Consider the following 19,956-nt stretch of genomic DNA (forward strand, 5'->3'; position numbering starts at 1 on the left):
AATCCTGAGATTTGATTTTTTTAAATAAAGTAGAGAAGAACTAGAAGCAACCTGATTCAGGTGTTTCAAGTTATTAAAGACTTGGATAAACTGCTTATAAGAGGTTTGTTGGACTGGTGAAAGGATAAAGATAGGGACATAACCTTAAACATTAGATAAATGTAAATTGTGAAAGCCCAGATCCAGGCTGGTCATTATGCAAAATTGTTTTCTCTCATGTCTGTTTAGGTGTGCAATGGTTTGTCAGATGATATTATGTTCTGATAGGTTGATTTTTTAAGTCTTCCCCAGAGGCTTGAGGGCTTATAATGCTAAATACTGGATTTTGATACCTATATTTGGCAGAGCACAGATAGTTCATTGTAGAACTTTGTGCTATATAACAAATCTGGAAATTTTTAATGAATAGCTTTTGTGGATAGTATTATTAGAGGTCATGTTTAGGTTAATGTTGTTTCTTTTCGATGACCTTGATCATCTTTTAAGTTTTTGTTGGCTAATTTTATGGAGAGCATTATGTGAGGTCATGGATGAATGGTCTGGTTTCTCTGTTGGGTGACATCAATTCAACCACTGGCCTTCTATCCTTTTTGTTCTTCTTCTTACACGTTAGCTGAATGAATCAGATGTGTAAACATAAACTCTGAAGTTGAATTTGCCAGCCAATAAATGTACAAGGCTAGCTGGGTTTAAAAACACCAAGAGATAATTACTTTAAAATTATATAGAGAAATAACTGAACATGACCCTAACATCCTTCAGATTAATGGAGTAGAAAACGTTTCCATGTAATCATGTTATCACTCATCTGATGAAATTTTGTGGGTTTGATGATTTTAAACCTTCTTTAGACTAATTATATATATTATTAAATGATTTGCTACAAAAAATATTTATCTTTGTATATAAAATATAGAGACTGTTGTGTGGAAATCATGAAAAGTGATCGTCTAATATGCATATATGTTTTTTAAGCAAAGGTCCGTAAAGTATACTGTATCAATTATTTTTATATGATGGAACTTAGGAGTGTCCATAATTGTTATAATATTTTTACCACTATATAGAAATTTAAAGGTCATAATGACATAATGTAGTGAAAATTTGAAATTTGTCAGTGGAAATGAGAATAAGGAAAAAGTAGATGTCTTAGTGTAGTTAGTTAATCTAAATTATACGAGTATTTTAATTTTATTTTTTAACCTTTAAGTCATGGTTTGTCATGCTGGATATGTTGGAATAGAATCAAAGTACAGTTTTGTTTTATTTTTTGCAGAATCTTGAAATTTTACATCGCAAGTCTTCTGGAATGAATTATTTTCTTCTAATATTGACTTACAACAACTCCATTACTAACAGATTGCAGTTGTAAATACAGTAGCATGCCATGCCAAGAGCTTAATCCCCTGAATGAGGAGGGAGCTGAACATCACACAAAAAAATCGAAGAGTTTGTTAAGATAGATTTTAAAATATACAGAGAAATGGCTGAAAATAATCCAGATGTCCTTTTGATTGTTGGAGGAGAAAAATTTCCATGTCATCGAAAAGTTTTAAAGAATGCATCATCTTACTTTAGTGCTATGTTTACTTCTGACATGTTGGAGAATCATGCTTCTGAGGTGGAGCTTCATGATGTTAAACCTGAGGCTTTCAGCTTATTGCTTGAGTTTGCATATCATCGATACATTGGTATAAACCAGAACAATGTATTTGACCTGCTCGAAACAGCAGCTTACCTTCAGTTCAGTGGACTTGTAGATGAATGTGTATCATATCTCCTTAACATTTTGGATTATACTAATTGTATTCAAGTTTGGGTGATAGCTGATATGATGAACTTGGAAGTTTTATTAAAGCAGGCTAAACAAATAGTTCTGTGGGAATTTGAATTTGTGGCCAATTCTTTAGAATTTTGTGAGCTTCCTAAAAGACTTCTTTTGGAAGTATTGCCTCACGATGGGTTGATAATCAACAGAGAAATGGAGGTTTTTTACAGCATTATCAAATGGATTGAATCTAACCAAAGGCTTAGATCAGATAATTTGCTTGAACTATTTATATGTATTAGGTTTGCTTGTTTATCTGCTAGAGAAATAAATGAAATATGTGCTCATCCATTTATGGAGTTTGATCCTCTAGTAAAGAAATTATTAGTAAATATATTGGACACTTCTGTTTTAAAGAAGTCAAAAAACTCTTGTATATCTACGTTTAAATTAAAGGATCATGTGAGACTAGACCATAGCTATCGAGAGTTATTAATTATAGAAGGAAAGACTTTTGATAGTTATGTAACTGATAACTCTAATCTGTCAGATGTCAAAGAGAAGTTGAAAATTATAGAATGCAAACACAGTGAAATAGTCTCCAGTGGTCAAGGCACGAGTTCACAAGAAACACAAGATGAGTATTTTAAGTTGTGGAAGGATGTTTTATCATTTGTATTTTGTAAAGGAAAACGTTGTGTACCTGTAAGTCCTATTATGATTGGTACTGAGATATCAGGAATTGATAAAATCCCAGGAGAGAACTCTCATGGTTTGTTACAAGGATTGATCTATAATGAGTCCAAAGAAAGTTTTGAAATGCTTACATCACTCTACGTTGGAGAACAGAGATCATCACCTCTAAAAGGATATAGTGCTTGTTGTGTTGGTAAGCCTTATTTGTTATTTTGGTGTTTATTGATTGTTATCTGCATGGTGATGTATAAAGAATTACTTAAATGAATAAACTATAGCTTAATAATTTTCTTATTTGACTATTGTTATTAAATTTTTAAAATGTTTCAAGATTTTCATAGTACTGTTTCAAGCACCTAATTATTTTTGGATGTTTTTTTAAAAGTTTTCCTGCTTTTGTAGTTAAAGTTAATTCAATTATTAGTATAACAATAACTAAGCTTATTCATCAGGGTGGAGTCTTTTAAAGTTTTGTTGGGACATACTCAAGTACTCCTACTTGTTTGGGTAAGAATGTTAGTATTAACCATTTATAATTAATAATATCCAATAATTTTAAGAACATGTATTTTGCTAATCATTTCACAGCTATTGATTACAGTTAAAATTTGTCTCGGAACACTAAATATATATATATATTTTAAAATACATACCTTAGTACAAATTAGCATAGTGGCAGTAAATATTGAAATAGTTTCCAAAATGAGCATAATTTAATGTCAATGTTATAGTAAATTAATCATAATTGTGTGTTCTCATAGAAAGGTTACACCCATTTAGCAGGTTATTGGAAATTTAATTGGTATGTGGTGAATTTTCTTTTTTTCCTCATCATATCATGGCTTGTCCATTAAGGAATCTTTCCTGGTTACTCATAATAAGTATAATGAAAATTACCATTATAAGTTCACATCTATAAGAATTTTATTATTATATCAGACATTTGTAGTAGTTTAGTTGGTGTTTTCACTACAGTTCTAGTTTTTCAACCAAATATACATTTTTATATACTTTATTCAGTACATGTTCTTGTGCTGATTTGTTATATTTATAACCTTTGTATATATATATATTTATAATCTCTGAACTGAAACAGTTTTGTTGTTGTTGAAGGCAAAAACATATACATCCTTGGAGGGGAATATGGCATTGGAACTGGACGATGGAATAAGAATGTTTGGATGTTTGATGTGTTCCAAAAGAAATGGTCACTGGTCAGTGTGATGCCATCTTCACGTCGCCACTTTCAGACATGTGTACTGAATGGTTGTCTTTATCTTCTTGGGGGATTCGGAAGTTACAGAGTAGTATTATTTTCAGTGGAATGTTACAATACAAAAACAGGTTAGGAAGTTTAAAATTGATACTATATCTAATAGAACTGGACAATTAACTCTATTAAGTGATATAGCCAATTACCTATGAGCATCACTTAGTGTCACATAAAATAATCATTCCATCAAAATTACAAGTATGTCAATTGATTTCATGAAAATAATCAATTCGTTTAAATTATTGTTTCTGAGATAATACTTCACCTCCATACAAGGAACAGCTATATCCCTTGTACATCTGCCTATGAGATGTGCATGCCACTAGCCTTGAGCTAACTCCCACTTAAAATATACATGTTTAATATGAACTGCACTGGTGCATGATGACATCATCATGTGATAAGAGCCCTCCATCAACAGGAAGGCAACACAATCAACTTTGCATATTAACTTCCCTGAAAAACTTGCACTCAAAATAACTACATTCTTTCCTTGGCATTGCCTTATACAAACGTTGTGATTTTTCAGTTTGCATTGAATTTTCTGAGATATGCATTCTTATAAAGGAACTTAGGTTTTGTTCGATCTTCATTTTGTTTCAAAAGTAATGAAGATTATTTTGAATTTTCAAATGACAATGAATTTGAGTTTGTCCTGTTATGAAGTTACTAACACAGGACCTGTTTCTGCTATGGCTCCTGTTGAGCATGTTACATCTATTGTGCAGCATGTTGTATACTGGACTTCCTCCTCCTGTCACTTTTGCTGACATTTCTTCACCTCCATTTGAGAATGACCAAAAAGATGATGAATTTGATCGGCTGTTACCCCCCAACTAGGTTTGCTTTGCCTTACCAGTCAAGGAAAATCTTCATCTTTCCAATCTTTTTCAGGATGTCTGTGTGTTTTGATTCTGCCCATTCTTTACTCCATGAAACTGTCTTTCCTCCTTCCCCTGATTCCTTTCTCAAACAATTCTGCTCCCATAACCACGTGCCTCGTCCTCCTTTTCTTCTTTACTTTTGTCCTGGCTAACAGCCATTCTTCCTTTTCTTTTCTAGATTCCCAATCTTTGGAATCTGTTTTGTCTGCTTGGGAAGTGAACCCTGTGTATTCTATTTCATTCTCTAGTACCCAGTTTTTGAATCTTTATTATTTCTTCACCATCCTCCTGCATTATCTTTTCTCCTTTCATCTTATGTCTAAGGCACTTCATTGTACCCCAGATGAGTTTTTTGAAGAGGTTTGTTCTCCTCTCTCTACTGCCTTGGCCCATATCGCTTCTTCAGCTCTGTCCCTTCTTACTTGGTTCCTCTGCTGTTGGGACTTATTGGGTTGGGTTGTGCTTTTCACTATGTCCATCTCCTTCCTTCTTATCTATGTGACCTTTAGTGGGCCCCATTTTCTTTCACTTGGAAGTCTTTAGTGGTATTCCTGACTTACTAGAAATGCTGGCATCAGCTTCAGTCCTCATTATCTTCTCTTGTTCCCAGTCTTTCTCAACCTCACCCTTCAACTCCTCTTCCCAATCAAATCAGTCTATCCTAGCTTCCAAGCCTTCCTTCTTTTCCTGTCTTCCTGATGTCAGGTTTAACACTAATCTTTTCAGTGAATATTATTTACTCCTTTACCTGGACCAGTCCTTTCTTTCTAAGACTTCAGCTGCTTAGGAGGGTGACTGTTCTTTCTTTTCTATCTTCCTTCTTTCTATCTCTCACCTCTGAGTCCCCATCATCATCTGTTTCTACCTTGGGAGCTTTCCTTCATCCAAATACCTCTCTCCTTACACCCTTACCAGATAGGTCCATCAACTCCTCCAATTTGTGTATTCTTCCTCGGATATTGATGATCGTAGGATATTTCATATTTGTTGCATCAGATTCATCACATATCTCATTCTCTTGCTTCTCATTTTCACTGGCCCTGTAATGAAATACTTCAGGTGGGCATATGGATATGAATAATTCCCCACACTATTTTTGCTCATTATCTTCCTCATCTGACTGTTCTGTCTTCTGCAGACTTTCACCTCCCTCCAGTTGCCATTCTTCAATCAATTTACCATTTTTGAGATGATAAGTATGTTTTCTTTTTTTCTCTGTTTCTGTCTGCCAGGATTCCACCAAATGGCTGGTGTTCCCTCCCAGAGTATGCTTATTTCCTAACATCTTTATCAGGTAAGGGGTAATGGAAAACACTCAGACTATCTGCTTTGGTTCTATTAGTGGCCATTGGTGAGATAGGGTGTTCCACAAGATCACTAGAAGTATCTTTGTGGAGAGTTCCTCGCTGATTGGGCTTAGCACAATAAGGTGAAAAGTAGGGTGGTGGTGATACTGTCAGTGTAGTGTAAGTCACCCCTGAAACAGCTAGTGTGCCCTTCTTCTGCAGTCTGAGTCTGTTAGGTGAGCACACCCAGTATGGTCTGATTGTGCCCTAACCACACTAAACTTATTGGCTTGCAGACTGCTTGTGTGCAAGTACTCATGTTCTCACTTCACCCATCTTTGTGACACTTGGGGCTTACTTGCCTCTTCCCCGTTTACATTCCAGATGAAGAGTATACCCTTGATGAGATGAGATCTCCCACAGGTGTGACTCTGTCATCAGGTGTCTCACACTGTGTGCTTTCTCACTTTCTGAAGGGAGCTCATCTAGGTTTAACTTTATACGGCTCCTCCACCAATTCAACATGGGATTCTAGTTATTCTGGGTGAGGAGGTGAGTTATCATCTCGGAAGTTAACGTTTCCATAACCTGAAAACGTATTCCTGATAGATACTCACCTGCATGAACATTCCCAGCTGACCTCCCCACTTGCAGTGCATTTTCTTCTTGCCTTGTATAAAAATTTAATTATTTTGACCACAAGTGCTCCAGGAGAGTTACAGAGCATGGAGGTTGTGTCACCCTCCAATTGGTGGAGGGCTTTTGTTATGTAATGATGTCATCATGCACCATCTCAGTTCATATTAAACACATGAATATTTGGTGGGAGTTAACTCAAGGTTAGTGGTATGCATATCTCTTAGGCAGACATGCGAGGAGTATAATCATTCTGTGTGAAGAGGTAACCATCTACCGGAAATGTACTTTAAGGTTAAGAAAATGTTAACTCTTGATTCTTCCAACTATCCAAGTTTCATGTGAGAATAATCAATTCATTGAATATAATTGATTAAGGAGTCTGACAATTAATTGATTAGCAAATTGAATTAATCATCCAGAAATAGTATCTAAACAATATTTGATGTGATACATTTAGTGAAAGAGGACAATAACTGATTATGTATTAGTTGTTGGTAAAGGTATAATACTTCAATAAAAGATAAAAAAACAACAACAACTGCTATTTAAACAAAAGAATTGTAGCATGCAACTTATCACTGGATAATTTGTAATTTACATATGATAAGTTATATTAGTAGTGTTCAGAATAAATTTTGTGGGTTAAGCTTTCTTGAAGGCTTCATGGACTACATATGTTGAAAATAGGTGACAAAAATTTAAAGTAGCTTAGTTTATACAAAATTACATTGCAGTGATGGGAAGCGTAGTCTTAGTTTATTGTTATGGCACTATCAGGTATAAAAATTCACCAAATTATGTATGATAAAATATTTTGTAAAAAGCTGGATAACATGTAAAACTCACGTGTTAATGACTACTAACAGTGATTTTTCTGTTAAGTCAATGTGTAATCACATAATAAACTTGTTTACCTGTATAACTTTTCATTTCTTCTCAGTGCAATCCTTAGATGAGCATATTGTGGTCGCTGTAGTATCATTGTGCTGTAAGCAACTTTATGTTTACATATATCATTTTGCAAACTTTTAATACATAGACCACACTTTGCCAGCATAAGTATAATATAACATGTGATTGATAGCTCTTAAATAACTGCTACACATAGTGAGTGTATCAACCAAGACTTCTGATACAATACCTTACTTCTTCTCACACATTAGATTTTCTCAATTTTATGCTGCCCTCTATATGCGCAATATTTCGCTCACCACTAACCTTGAGGCTCCAACCTAAACTCATGTGGTGTTGCTGTGCTTTAGATTGCTCTCCATGCTCCTCATATTCTTTTACATCATTCTTATATTCTTTGTTATCCTGCTTATGCATTTCACCCTAAAATGTCCATGACTCATGAAGAGGAAAGCACATTCACTCCTATTTCCCTTCCTTCAGTTTCTCACTTTTAGTCTCGTTATGATCTGGATCGTTGTCTCTGTCCAATCCATGTGGTTTGTTGCTTTTTGGCCTGCACTGCTTTATTTCATGGTTCATATTCCTGTCCATTTATTCTATGGAATTCCTCATCTCCCTGAGATATTTCTCTTATTACCCTCATAGGATGGCTACAGCAGATCATCCATCTTGCCTATGCTTCATTAGATGTGGATTCACATAAACTCTTTCAGGTCTGCTCTCACCAAAATCGACACCTTGCTATCTCTATCTTGCTGCTCACCTCAGCCATCTGTTGGAGGAGACTGCAGACTAGTGTGTGGGCTGTCCCACATCCTTTCTTTACACATTATCTTCATCATCTGGCTGTCTCTTCAATATATCAACTTCCTTCTGTTACCATTCTACATACACCTCACTGGCTCTGACTAGGTAAGTTCTTTTTCTATCTGTATTACCTTTTTTAGAGACCCTCTTCTACTTTTCAGGATCCAGCTGAGTAGCATGCAGTGCCTGCCAGGATACATTTAGGTTTAAATCTGCACTATGTGACCATTCGAGTCTGACACACTCACTGATTAAATGGGGTGTTCCACAAGATGTATTACTTCTAAACAAGGCCCAACCCAGACTGCTTCGACTCATGGACTATCATGAGTAGAGCAGCATCATGATTGCTGCCAATCCCTTTGGTCCTGGTTGTATAATATATACTTGGATTAAAAACAGGGTTTTGTGATCACCCATTATACAGTCTTAAGGTGTTGCATTCCTCTGGGCTCTCCAGTGCATTTGATCCCCCCCCCCCCTTCTTGTGGAGCATAGTAGTCCTTGCCACTCACCATTTCCTAGCTGCTGGAAATTGTGGGCTGAGGAGGATTCCTCCTGAGTGTGACCAGTTGCACTCAGTAGAGTAGAGTGGTGAAGATGGTGTGAACCCTCTTCCTACTTCGAAATGGACAAAAAATTTCTGATGCTGCCTGGTTTTAGACTGTGATTGAACCACCATGTTTGCTTTTTCCCATCCTACCATTGCCTGGTGTTGATTGTATACAGGGTCTGCACACATAAGTACTGACTAGGATGGTGGAACAGAAGTTACTTTTCCCTTCTGCTTCATGGTGAAGATGGTTGGGATCCATCTTCTATTACAAAATGGATAAAACATGCCACCTGGTTTTGGACTGGAGTTGGCCTGTCATGTATGGTCTGATGTGGTCTAGCCACACTATACCATAAGGAATGTCCAGTTTCCATACAGTGTTTCTGGACTTGCTTTTTTTCTGCTCAACTTGGTGACACGTGTCTTCACTACGGGCAAAGAATATACCCTGTTACAGAAGGGGTGTGCCCCTATACTTTCATGGTATAGGGTGTCATGCCCTATGGGTTCTCTTTGGGAACTTTCTGAAGGGAGCTTATCTAGGTAACTTTTGCACCACTTCAATGTGAGAAGAGGTAAGGTATTGTATAGGAAGTTAACACTGAAAATGTATTTACCTCCACTCATCCTTCCCACTTCCAAGTTATTTTTTCTTGCCTAATTGCAAAATGATAATTGAACAATCAGTATAGAGGGAGTAAGTTGCACTAGAAGGGTGTGTCACACTCCTATTGGTGGAAGGTTACCACATGCTCATTTGAATGCTACAGTGCTGCAATACATATTACTATGTGGAAAGACACGATTTTAGGTGGTTGCCTCAAAGTTAATATGTGAGAGAAAGCAAGTATATATTTGAAATACATTTTCAGTGTTGGAAAATGTTAACTTTCTGTGTTGCATGCCTAACTGACTTGAGTAATAGTATTTAACAAAAGGCATAATTGGTAGTGGTTTGCAACACATTCTTCTTAATGGAAAACAATACGAGGCTTGTAAAAAAAAAAATGTTTAATAATAAAATTAATATCAGTCTTTTGTCTTTATAGTGTAGATAAGTGTTATATACTACATGAATTTAATATTCAATGCACGTGTTTTTCTTTGTCTTAAATAGATATAGTGAAAACGGAACTTCTGAAAATACTAATTCAAAGCTTTTCAATACAGGTGAATGGAGTATTTTACCCTCACTACAGAACCCCTTGTTTTCTTCACCAGCCGTTTCTCATGCAGATCGGCTGTTCGTCTTTACTACAGATATTTACACTTATCATCTTGAATCTGAAGTTTGGGAACAAGTAAATAGTAATTACACTTCTGGGCCAGATCAGGAGTATTGTTGTGCTTTGTCCCATGAGATGGGTATTTATCTTATCCCTGCACAACCTGGAAATATTTTGTTTTACCAGCCAGACAACAGTGAACTGAAAATTGTTGGCTGGCTAGAAAGTGGAGCAACTTGTGCTTCTTTGTTTGGAAATTTTATTTCCATTATAAATCAGAATGAGTTTCTTTTGATCTCGTGTGAAGGAGGAACTGTGCACATAAAAAAAAGACTAGAGATTAGTGTAAATGCTCATTTTTGCCTGTCTCTGCCTTATTATTGGGACCTTCAATAAGCCTCTTCAAACCCAACTAAAGTTTCATGGTTGAAGTAATTGACATTATGTACTTACTAATCTAAACAAATAAACTATTAAATATGTACATGATATTTAAACAAATTTAGTGGTGTTTTCTATATATTATAAAAAATCAAAGTAGAGAAATCACTGAAAATTGTTTAAATGTACGTACGTACGTGTATGAGGTTAGAAATACTGAAGGTGTACACCTGTAGCATCAAATGATTAATTTTAATTTCTAATAACACAATAAATGTTTTGTTTTTTTCGTTTAACATTCCATGATCTTTACCTTTGGAAATGTTATATCATACAGAATATTAAATTATATTTATATTTTCAAGTCAAGGATTTTTATTTATACTTTTAAAATTGTAAAATATTTAACATATAAAGTCACAGGTTTCACCATAGCTTATCCAAGTTTTTTTGTATCTTATAATGAGTCAGTACAAAATCAGTGTGACAAGCAAAGCCTCATTAATTCATTAAATAATAAAAAATGTTTTTTTTATCCATTAATACTCCATGTTTGTTTACTTTGTCATACAAGCCTTATGGTATTTTGTAACAACCATCTTCAGGCACAATGTTGAATCATTTTTAACAAGAAATGTGTACTGGTAATAAAGATGCGCATGAAAATTAATATGTCTGTTTAATACTAATACATTCTCTAAAGCACAACAAAAATCAACAAATTTATAAGTTCTTTTATGTATCATCTGCTCAGAAAATGCAGTTCCAATGACAAAAATAGGGCCTAGTTACTATGCAGAAAGCTTTTCATTCAGAACTAAAACTCATCAGTTGGGCTGGAGATAAGAGACATAAAGACTATTAAATGCTATTTATTTAAGCACTTGCAGCTTAAACACTGAAAGCTGGCTAGGTATTAGAAACCAATAGATCGAAAAACTAAAAAAACCAAATATGTATAGGGGCATAGGAGCTGGGGTATTTCAAAGCCAAAGAAATATTATAGATGGTAGCATTACATATGTCTGATCTATAAATACATATAATAATATGCATTAAACTGCATCCTACTGAAATGAGACATTAATAATTTGTGTTCATTTAGAAAGACAAACTATTATTGACTGTGTTACGGGTTATAACTTATGTATCTTTTACAAGAATTGTCTTTTGAAAAAACTACTCTGAGGTTATCTGTAAAATGTAATCTAATGTTGTTGTTTTTAGCAAGTCCACATAATGGTATCGTTTTAAAACAGGATATTATGAATATAACCAATGATGCTAGAACAAGAATTGTCTTTTGAAAAAACTACTCTGAGGTTATCTGTAAAATGTAATCTAATGTTGTTGTTTTTAGCAAGTCCACATAATGGTATCGTTTTAAAACAGGATATTATGAATATAACCAATGATGCTAGAACAACATAAGTGAAAAATGTTATAATATTATGAACTTGGAAAGTTTTTGTACAAAAAAGTACTCCAACAAAACCTGATCTAACTTTAGAAGTTACAGTTTAAACATCTTCAGTGTTTCCATGGATATTTCCTCATAGCTGTTTGGAATATGATTTTCCTACATATAAAAAATAAACTGAGTTACAACTTTAACAACCTACATAATTGACTCGGCTTATTCTCCTTGAACGTACCGAAATAGAGGATACACACAAGTGCAAGGTTCATAAGTATTTTTTTATTGAAAGCTTTTAAAGAATTAAAAACAATCTTATTTATACTGGTTGTGTATTACATTGTGGTTATGTAGCTTAAAAAGTCTCTTTCAACACTTACGCACTTGTACATCTTTGCTTACTTAATAAGATAAATCTCACATTCTTCAACATGTGAAATAACCACATTTTTTTTAAGAACACTTGCTTGTCTGGAATGTACTTTGTTGCAAAATACAAATATTCTGTAAGTTCTCTAAAATTGATTAGTGAAACCTAAAATATTCAATATAAAGATATCAGTTTTGATAAGTTAGGAAAAGGTCACTTTCACTTTGATTGTGAATAATGCTAAACAGAATTAAGTTTGAGTAACATGAATACATTGTAGAGAAATTTGCCTAAATGGCCATTGACTACCTATTTCTTATTGTTTGTAAATATTTTGCTACTTAAGAAGACATTTCTTCATAACACACAGATCAGTAGTAGGTAAATATTCTAAATTTAAAATAAACTTTAGATCCACTAATATTGAACATCACCAAATATAGGTACAAGTTTTGGCACTTTCATACATCCTCTTCAGTCCCATATCTGTTTGTGAGAGAAACACAAACTCATGGGTGCCTGCGGGAAAGGCCAATTACCATCTACATTTCACAAAAATTGCATGTATTATGATGTAAACAACTTAACATCATAGTTAAACTAAATATTTCCAGTAATTTTTATTAAAACTGTAAATTTGTGTTTAAGCACACATAACATACATTCTTTTAGTCTGTTGACTTACAATGTAAAAGCTGATCCCCTAAATACGTTTTGCCTCCCCCAAGAATTTTTTTTTTTTTTTTTTTATGGGTGACCATGCATAAACTGTTAATTTTATGATGGAAGTTTCAAATCCATTAATAGCATATGACATCATAAAGGGGTTGAGTTTAAAGTGACCTTCAGACGTGTTGAAGTTTGGCAAACTTTGGATTAAGGAACAAACTTTCCACAATCTATCTTTACACATAATTTCTAATTTTATTAATTATTTTAACTGATATCCAGTTGATTTTAGGTCTGAAATTCCTCATATAGAAAAACAGATATTTAACATCCTTTTTATGTACTGCAAGCTTTGTATGTACATTTTACCATCATTTACTCTTTTTGCAAGATTGTCAGGGGACTTTATACACTCCCTGCTCTTTATTTTGAGATACAGAGTTGTTCAAGGGTAAGAAATCTTTAATGGTGTTGGGATATTTATAAACAACTTTAAAATTATTTTACAGACATTTCTCTAAAGCCACAATACTGGAACTGTAGTTAACACTAAATATTTTATTTTTTCACATGTAGAATATGCTACTTGCTGGTACTAGCCCCCCACCCAGTTCTTTGTCCTTAGATGGACATTCTTAATAAAGCCTATAGGATACTGTAACCATTTGAAAATTGTATACATATTTTTATTTCTTTAACAATGCTTTTGTGATGATATAATCTGTAAGCTCTTAAAAACATTGTAGATAATTGATGTTTCATGGTGGAATATTAAAATAGCTTAAAGGATTCATTGATCCTCCATAGATAAAATAGTAGCTATTTCTGCTCCAAGTATTAATGTCTTAAAAATGGGAGCAAATTATGGGTTTCTCCTTCCACTTTAAACTAAATAGTACCGTGAAGCTTGTTAATCTTGTGGAAAAAAGCTTACAAGTAATTTCTATTGATTGGACAAACAGAAAATGTGTCAACAACATATCAGAACCAGCGATTTCCTTTGTCTTCTGGTGTCAAGGGGCTTGAAACTTCCATTCTGAAATAAACAGTGTATCTGTTTTTCTCATGAGCAGACGGACTGAAGAAGATACGCAAGTGTTGAAACTCGTATCTGTATACAAATTTCTTGTAGTTTCAAAACAATAGATCTAAACTTGTTTTTACACAGGTCAATTTTCTGCTTTAAGAAAGGGGTTTTTTCCAACTGGTTCAAATTACATGCATTTCAAGAGATAGAACACTGGGCTTTCCAAATAGTAATCTTATGTTATAATTAAAAACACCAAAAATTTCGAATTTAATGCATAAAACCCTTTAGCCATGTTATTTATTACTAGCAAACCTGGCATTGAAATGTGTTCCTTGATTACAAATACCATAGAGTTGAGCCTTTTGACTTTAAAATGTTGATGGCTTTCCAATTTGAGTTTTTGGTCCAAAATTACCACTTACTATAACCATATAAAGATTCCAACATGAATTTGATCACTGGAGATATTAAAAAAAGTCAAATTGGTCATTATACTTGTATTATTAATTTTTCTTGTGATGTCCATCACATTTTAGTCTCTGCTGCAAATCAATATACACCAAAATCTCTGTTAGTGCAATCTTACAAATCTCCCTAGTCAGCACGACTACAGTAAGTACACTTGTGATAAACTTGATTGACACCTAGTCATGCAAATTTTGCTTCCTACTGCAGTCAACTGTGCAAACAGTATTTCATAAAGTATCGTATAATTTAGATACATTCTATAAATATATATGCATAAGCACACTTGTATGCGTGCACACACACTCTTCAAAAACGTTGACAGAAAAGATACTTTTGTATTTTGGTTTAATTGTTTTTTGTTTGGTGAAACAATTTTCTGATACTTTTTTTCAGATCAGTGTAAAAAATTTGTAAAGAGGTTTCACATTACAAAAATGGCCCCACAAAACGACCTGCAAAAGTGGCACTTAAGTCACTTCCATTGTAATATGAGCTCTTTTACTACTTATTCAAAGCAACATGTGAAAGACATATATCAGAAAATAGATAATATAAAAATATTTAACAATTGTCACATAGGTTTCCTGTATGGTTATTCTGACAGAACCATTAGATGTTATTCCTTTATATTACTAATTCACTACTATTCATCACTTTTATGATCAAAGGCTGCTGTTTCTAAACAACTGCTGGCAGCCTGGACTCTTTAAGGTTTCTTGAAATGATGAATATTCTTTTGTATCGGGTAAACCACAGAAAGAAGGAGTCCAAACCTTAAGGTTTACTTATCTTAATTATGCCACTTTTGCTTTTTTTTATATTTATATATAAAAAGGCAGGAGTAGCTTAGCATCTAAACTTTGATGTTTAAGCATTAATATCCTATTTATTGTTTTCAGTGTATATAATTAATTTCAAAAAGTATATAATTAAACTTTGTATAGGCCTCTCATAAAAAATAATACTTTCACATTTGATGCTTTTTTTGTGTGAATATGCAAATTTTAAAGCCCATAAGATAGAGAATTTTGATGAGCTCACAAATATTGATTTTCACAAAATTAAAAGCACTCACAGTGTTACCTTTTCAGAAAAGATACACTGACAACAAACAAACAAAGCACTATGCATAACAGGAGAGGAACATAATTACACATAGTTAGATACAAATTTAAGTTATTTGTAGAAATGGTCCTCCTTGTTAACAAATCTACACAATTAGTGGTGGTTCTTATAACCAATATACAACTACCGTGATTAACTTTGTTGATCCTTTATTATAACATCCTTTAGAAATTGTGCATTTGTGTCAGTCCTTGAAATTGTTTCAGCAAGTTTAATTTAATTACAGTGTAAGAATGACTTTGTTTATATTGTTTGCTGTCTAGTTAATACAAAGTGAACACAAGTGTTCTTATATGACAGGTTGGTGTATTTATAATTTAAATATTCAGAAATACTTTGGATGTAAATTTTAAATAATTACTTATTTAAACAGACAACACAGTATTTGTAGTTTAGGTTTGACCATTCCATCAGGAGATTTTGCAAGGGTCAGATATGTTTGATGGTGGTCATCATTGAATTGCAACTTTTAATTGCTGCAAGACATCCATTATTAGTGCACTAAGTATTCTTTGTAATTTAAGCATAATGGTTATTAGCCTCTCCTAACATGGTCAGCCTTTTCTGTTGATTCATTCATGTTCCATATTAATGAGAGACTGGTCAATTCGACACCCTAGGCCAATTTTGTGGAGCTAGTCTACTTCTTTCTGGAAACAAGGAAAGAAAATACTTGCAAAACATCACTCATTGTTTGCTAATATAAGAAAGTCAGTTATCAAAATATGGTCCCCTGAAACAAACTTCCAATCTTTTGGAATTGTTCAAAACATGACAACAGCAGTCTTCTGTTTGAAGTGTGAAACATTTCTTTACAAACATTGACACTGGAATAAAAAAAAAACATATGAAAATCCATCCTTTACCTGACCTATTATTAAAACTTAATGTGCAAACCAATAAAGGATGTAAAATGACTCATCCTTCCTTTGTAATTGGTTTCCTGTAAACAATAGCAGCAATTGCAACTGCTAAATTCAAGACAAGTGATAAGGAATGGTATAAAAGCAGCACTGGGTCCCAGACCTCAACTGTGTATGTCAAAATACGGGCTGAAAAGAAAAAAAAAGCTCGTTAAAGAGTAAAATTACAAAAAAAATAGTAAATACATCTCATTTACTTACATGAAACCAATCAGATACAAAAATCAAAAGTGTAATCTTGAAAAGTTTTGTCCATTTTTTCTTCAAATGTTCTTACATAATATATAAATAATATTTTTTATGTAAAACTATTTGGTCACTCTTTCTAGCAAAACATAATTTTAGGTACAAGTCATTTATTCATTACACTGAATGAAAGTTGTGTGACGTCCCTGCTGTTGTTTGTTGAGTACAGACACATCTTCAGTAATTCAACTACATTCCTACAACCCACTGACAAAAAACTTCACAAAAATGAGATATGCGGATATGTGGAGTTAAGCATAGAACACAGCAACACTGAAATGGAGTTTGACAAAACCTGCTTTTTTTTACACTAAGAGCAGTTAATCATTACCTTTTGTTTATATTTCTATTTATTGCTATGCCATATCTGTCTGAGACTATCTGATAGGTAGTAGTTCATCAGTCAGACTATTTTACACAAGTGTTAATCTAACCTACTTAATTGTTTTTATCCTGTTGATAAGTTACAAATTCAAACAGATATTTCTTTTTGATAAACACACAATATAAAGATTTAACTGTTAACTTCATCACAAAAAGAATTAAAGATAATCCCAAGCCAAAGTTTAGGAACTTAAAACTAAGAAAAGAGAAGACCTGTGGACAACTAAAGATTGGACTAGAACTTCAAACTCTTGGAAATCTACCAAAAATATCTAAAAATCTGGACCACAATGATTTTTTCTGGTAAACCAGGACTAGATTAAAATATTGCCAATATTTACAACTGACAATCTTTGTCATTGGTTTCCATTATTTGTCACCATCTCTTGGCTGGTCCAACAAGGTACGTATTTGATAGTAAAACAACCCTTAAAGTCAGATAATGGACTAATGAAATAAACAAAGTGATATATCTTAATTATACAGTATGGAAGATAGCTTAAAAAAAAGTCAAATATAAATATCAAAATAAATTTATCTTTGTTCTTTATACTTACTATTATTGGTTATTTAGTCATAGTTGTATTTCTTTTAATACAGTAATTAGTAAACGACTCGGCTCTATGTTGCCGACCAGTGAACTACATTTATGCGATATCTCTATGCAGCATTATTATATAGTTCAAGAGAGAAGTTCATCAAATTATTATAAAAGGTGTTCTTATGATTATTTACATAATCTCACATTCACACTTCATTCTTTCTCCTTCAAATACACAATAATAATAAACAGTACTCAGAAAAACAGTATTTTGATTTACAATTGTTTCTATAAGGAAAACTTCCTCAATATTGCAAATCTAGCTATATCTCACAAGTTGTCATTCCTGCTTTTTCTTTACAAGTTAAACTTTGATGAATTCTTGAGTTACAGACTTTTTATAAATCTAGTGTAGTTTTACTCACTTTCAATTAAATATTTTTTTATGATGGAAAAAAATTTACATAGCTTGATATTCACAGAGCAAGTTAACTCTGTGATACTTTCTTCGAAACTTAATACATAATTTTTCTTTCCCAATTTTAAATTATTGGTTGTGTTGGATTTTATTCACATTACATATTTAAGTTTATGACATACCTGCACTGGTAAAAGCACCAATCTTCCAAGTTAAAGCACTGACTTGTCCAGCATCTTTTGATAATATTATGGCTCCCAATTGTAGAAGTTTGCTTCCTACTGCTGTGGGAATTCCTAGGTTCTAATAAACAGTGTTATTAATATTTAATAGCAACAACCAATCTATACACATTAAAATTACTAATTGTATAAAGTATTTCTTTGATATACGTTACAAGAACATAGCTGTATGTATGTTACTTGAAAATGTTTAATATTATAGGCAGGCATTACTAACTACATACGGTGAAGCTATCTTTTCACAAACTTTAACATAAACCCAGACATATTTTTTGGATTACTAAAAATTAAATTTACCTGTAAACTCTTATCCACAAAGATATTTAAATTTAATGTTGTCATAAATATATAGATATTAATTAAAGTTTATTATTCCTATCCCCTCTAATACTACTGGCTCAATCTCAACTGTGAATAATACAAACACAATAAACTGTAAGAGCTTTATTGGTCATTTCATGATGCAGGCCCCTACAATATACAGTACAAAGCATCAAACAAGAAGAAATTATCAGAATGTAACACCAGAAGCTGCTAATAAAATCTTATTTTATTATGGAAAGTGTAGACTTAAAATGCAATAATCACTTACAATATCAGTTACCAGAAAAAAAGGGGTGATTCCTGATGATTCTACAAGAAATGAAGAAATTATATATAAGTAGTGGAGCAAAATTAGTCCATGACACATGGATAGCAAACTAGGTAGAACCTCAGATTAAACTGAAATTAGTTGTGGCCACAAAAGTAATTTCTCTGTATTTGTGTAATCAGTTTTAAAACTATATGTTATACCTATATATATTGCCCTGTATTTGTGTAATTAATTTTAAAATTATATGTTATGCCTATATATATTGCCCTATATTTGTGTAATCAGTTTTAAAACTATATGTTATGCCTATATATATTGCCCTATATTTGTGTAATCAGTTTAAAAACTATATGTTATGCCTATATATATTGCCCTATATTTGTGTAATTAATTTTAAAACTATATGTTATGCCTATATATATTGCCCTGTATTTGTGTAATTTATTTTAAAACTATGTTGTGTCAGCGAGGTCACGTGACTAGTGTCACGCCCCCTGCTTTCTGGAAATATCTAGTACCTTCGTGAATTGTCGGGAGATTACTAGATATAGGGTAGTCTGGTATATGTATAAGAGGGTGATGGCGTGACACATAATGTGTGTGTAGGTAGTGAGTAATTGAACTGCAGTCAGAAGTATTGTTGACGTTCGTTGATATAGCGTTTGTTATAGAGCGGCTGTTGAAAATAAGTGTATCGTAAAGTTGTATTCGGAAAGAATAAACCAGTTTTATTAAGTAAGGACTTGTGTCGCTAAATTTTCATCGGAACGAAGTTACAGAAAATCAATTAACAAACGGAGACGTAACAAATTGGTGTCAGAAAGTGGGATATAAAAAAAAATGGAAACGAGAGGCGGAAAATCAAACTACGGCTTAGCAGACTTGATGGCAGCAATACAAGAGCAGCAAAACAAACAAGAAGAACAAGAAAATGAACGAGAAAACAGCAGCTGCAAGAAAACCTGCAACAGTGGCAGCTCGAACAACAAAATAAACAAGATGAGAGATTACAGCAGTTGTTAGAGGAAAAAGAAAAGAAACAAGAAGAACAAGAAATTAGACAAGAAGAGAGATTATAGCAGTTGTTGGAGGAAAAA

The 19,956-nt window shown here is 33.2% G+C and overlaps 1 protein-coding gene and 1 long non-coding RNA gene across 3 annotated transcripts; one reads left to right on the top strand and one right to left on the bottom strand.

Annotated features, from left to right (window-relative positions):
- Positions 1-1,114: 1,114 nt before the first annotated feature.
- On the top strand, positions 1,115-11,101 carry LOC106476011 (kelch-like protein 17). Of its 2 annotated transcripts, XM_022379996.1 has the most exons (4): positions 1,115-2,657; positions 3,578-3,808; positions 8,107-8,373; positions 9,995-10,121. In XM_022379996.1, the coding sequence occupies exons 1-3, from the start codon at positions 1,484-1,486 to the stop codon at positions 8,367-8,369; spliced, it is 1,668 nt and encodes a 555-aa protein (XP_022235704.1). In that variant the 5' UTR covers positions 1,115-1,483; the 3' UTR covers positions 8,370-8,373; positions 9,995-10,121. The 2 variants fall into 2 exon arrangements, with proteins under 2 accessions (XP_022235704.1, XP_013792139.1); XM_013936685.2 differs by lacking the exon at positions 8,107-8,373 and having other exon boundaries at positions 1,117-2,657; positions 9,995-11,101.
- A 1,822-nt stretch (positions 11,102-12,923) lies between these two features.
- Positions 12,924-19,351, bottom strand: LOC111083457. The gene is made up of 3 exons (XR_002609043.1): positions 18,857-19,351; positions 18,205-18,325; positions 12,924-16,562 (listed from the first exon to the last, which is right to left on the bottom strand). It is a non-coding gene; the product is annotated as an uncharacterized LOC111083457 (long non-coding RNA).
- Positions 19,352-19,956: the final 605 nt, after the last annotated feature.

The sequence above is a fragment of the Limulus polyphemus genome, unplaced genomic scaffold (assembly GCF_000517525.1).
Source record: "Limulus polyphemus unplaced genomic scaffold, Limulus_polyphemus-2.1.2 Scaffold9628, whole genome shotgun sequence".
Classification (NCBI taxonomy): Eukaryota; Metazoa; Arthropoda; class Merostomata; order Xiphosura; family Limulidae; genus Limulus; species Limulus polyphemus.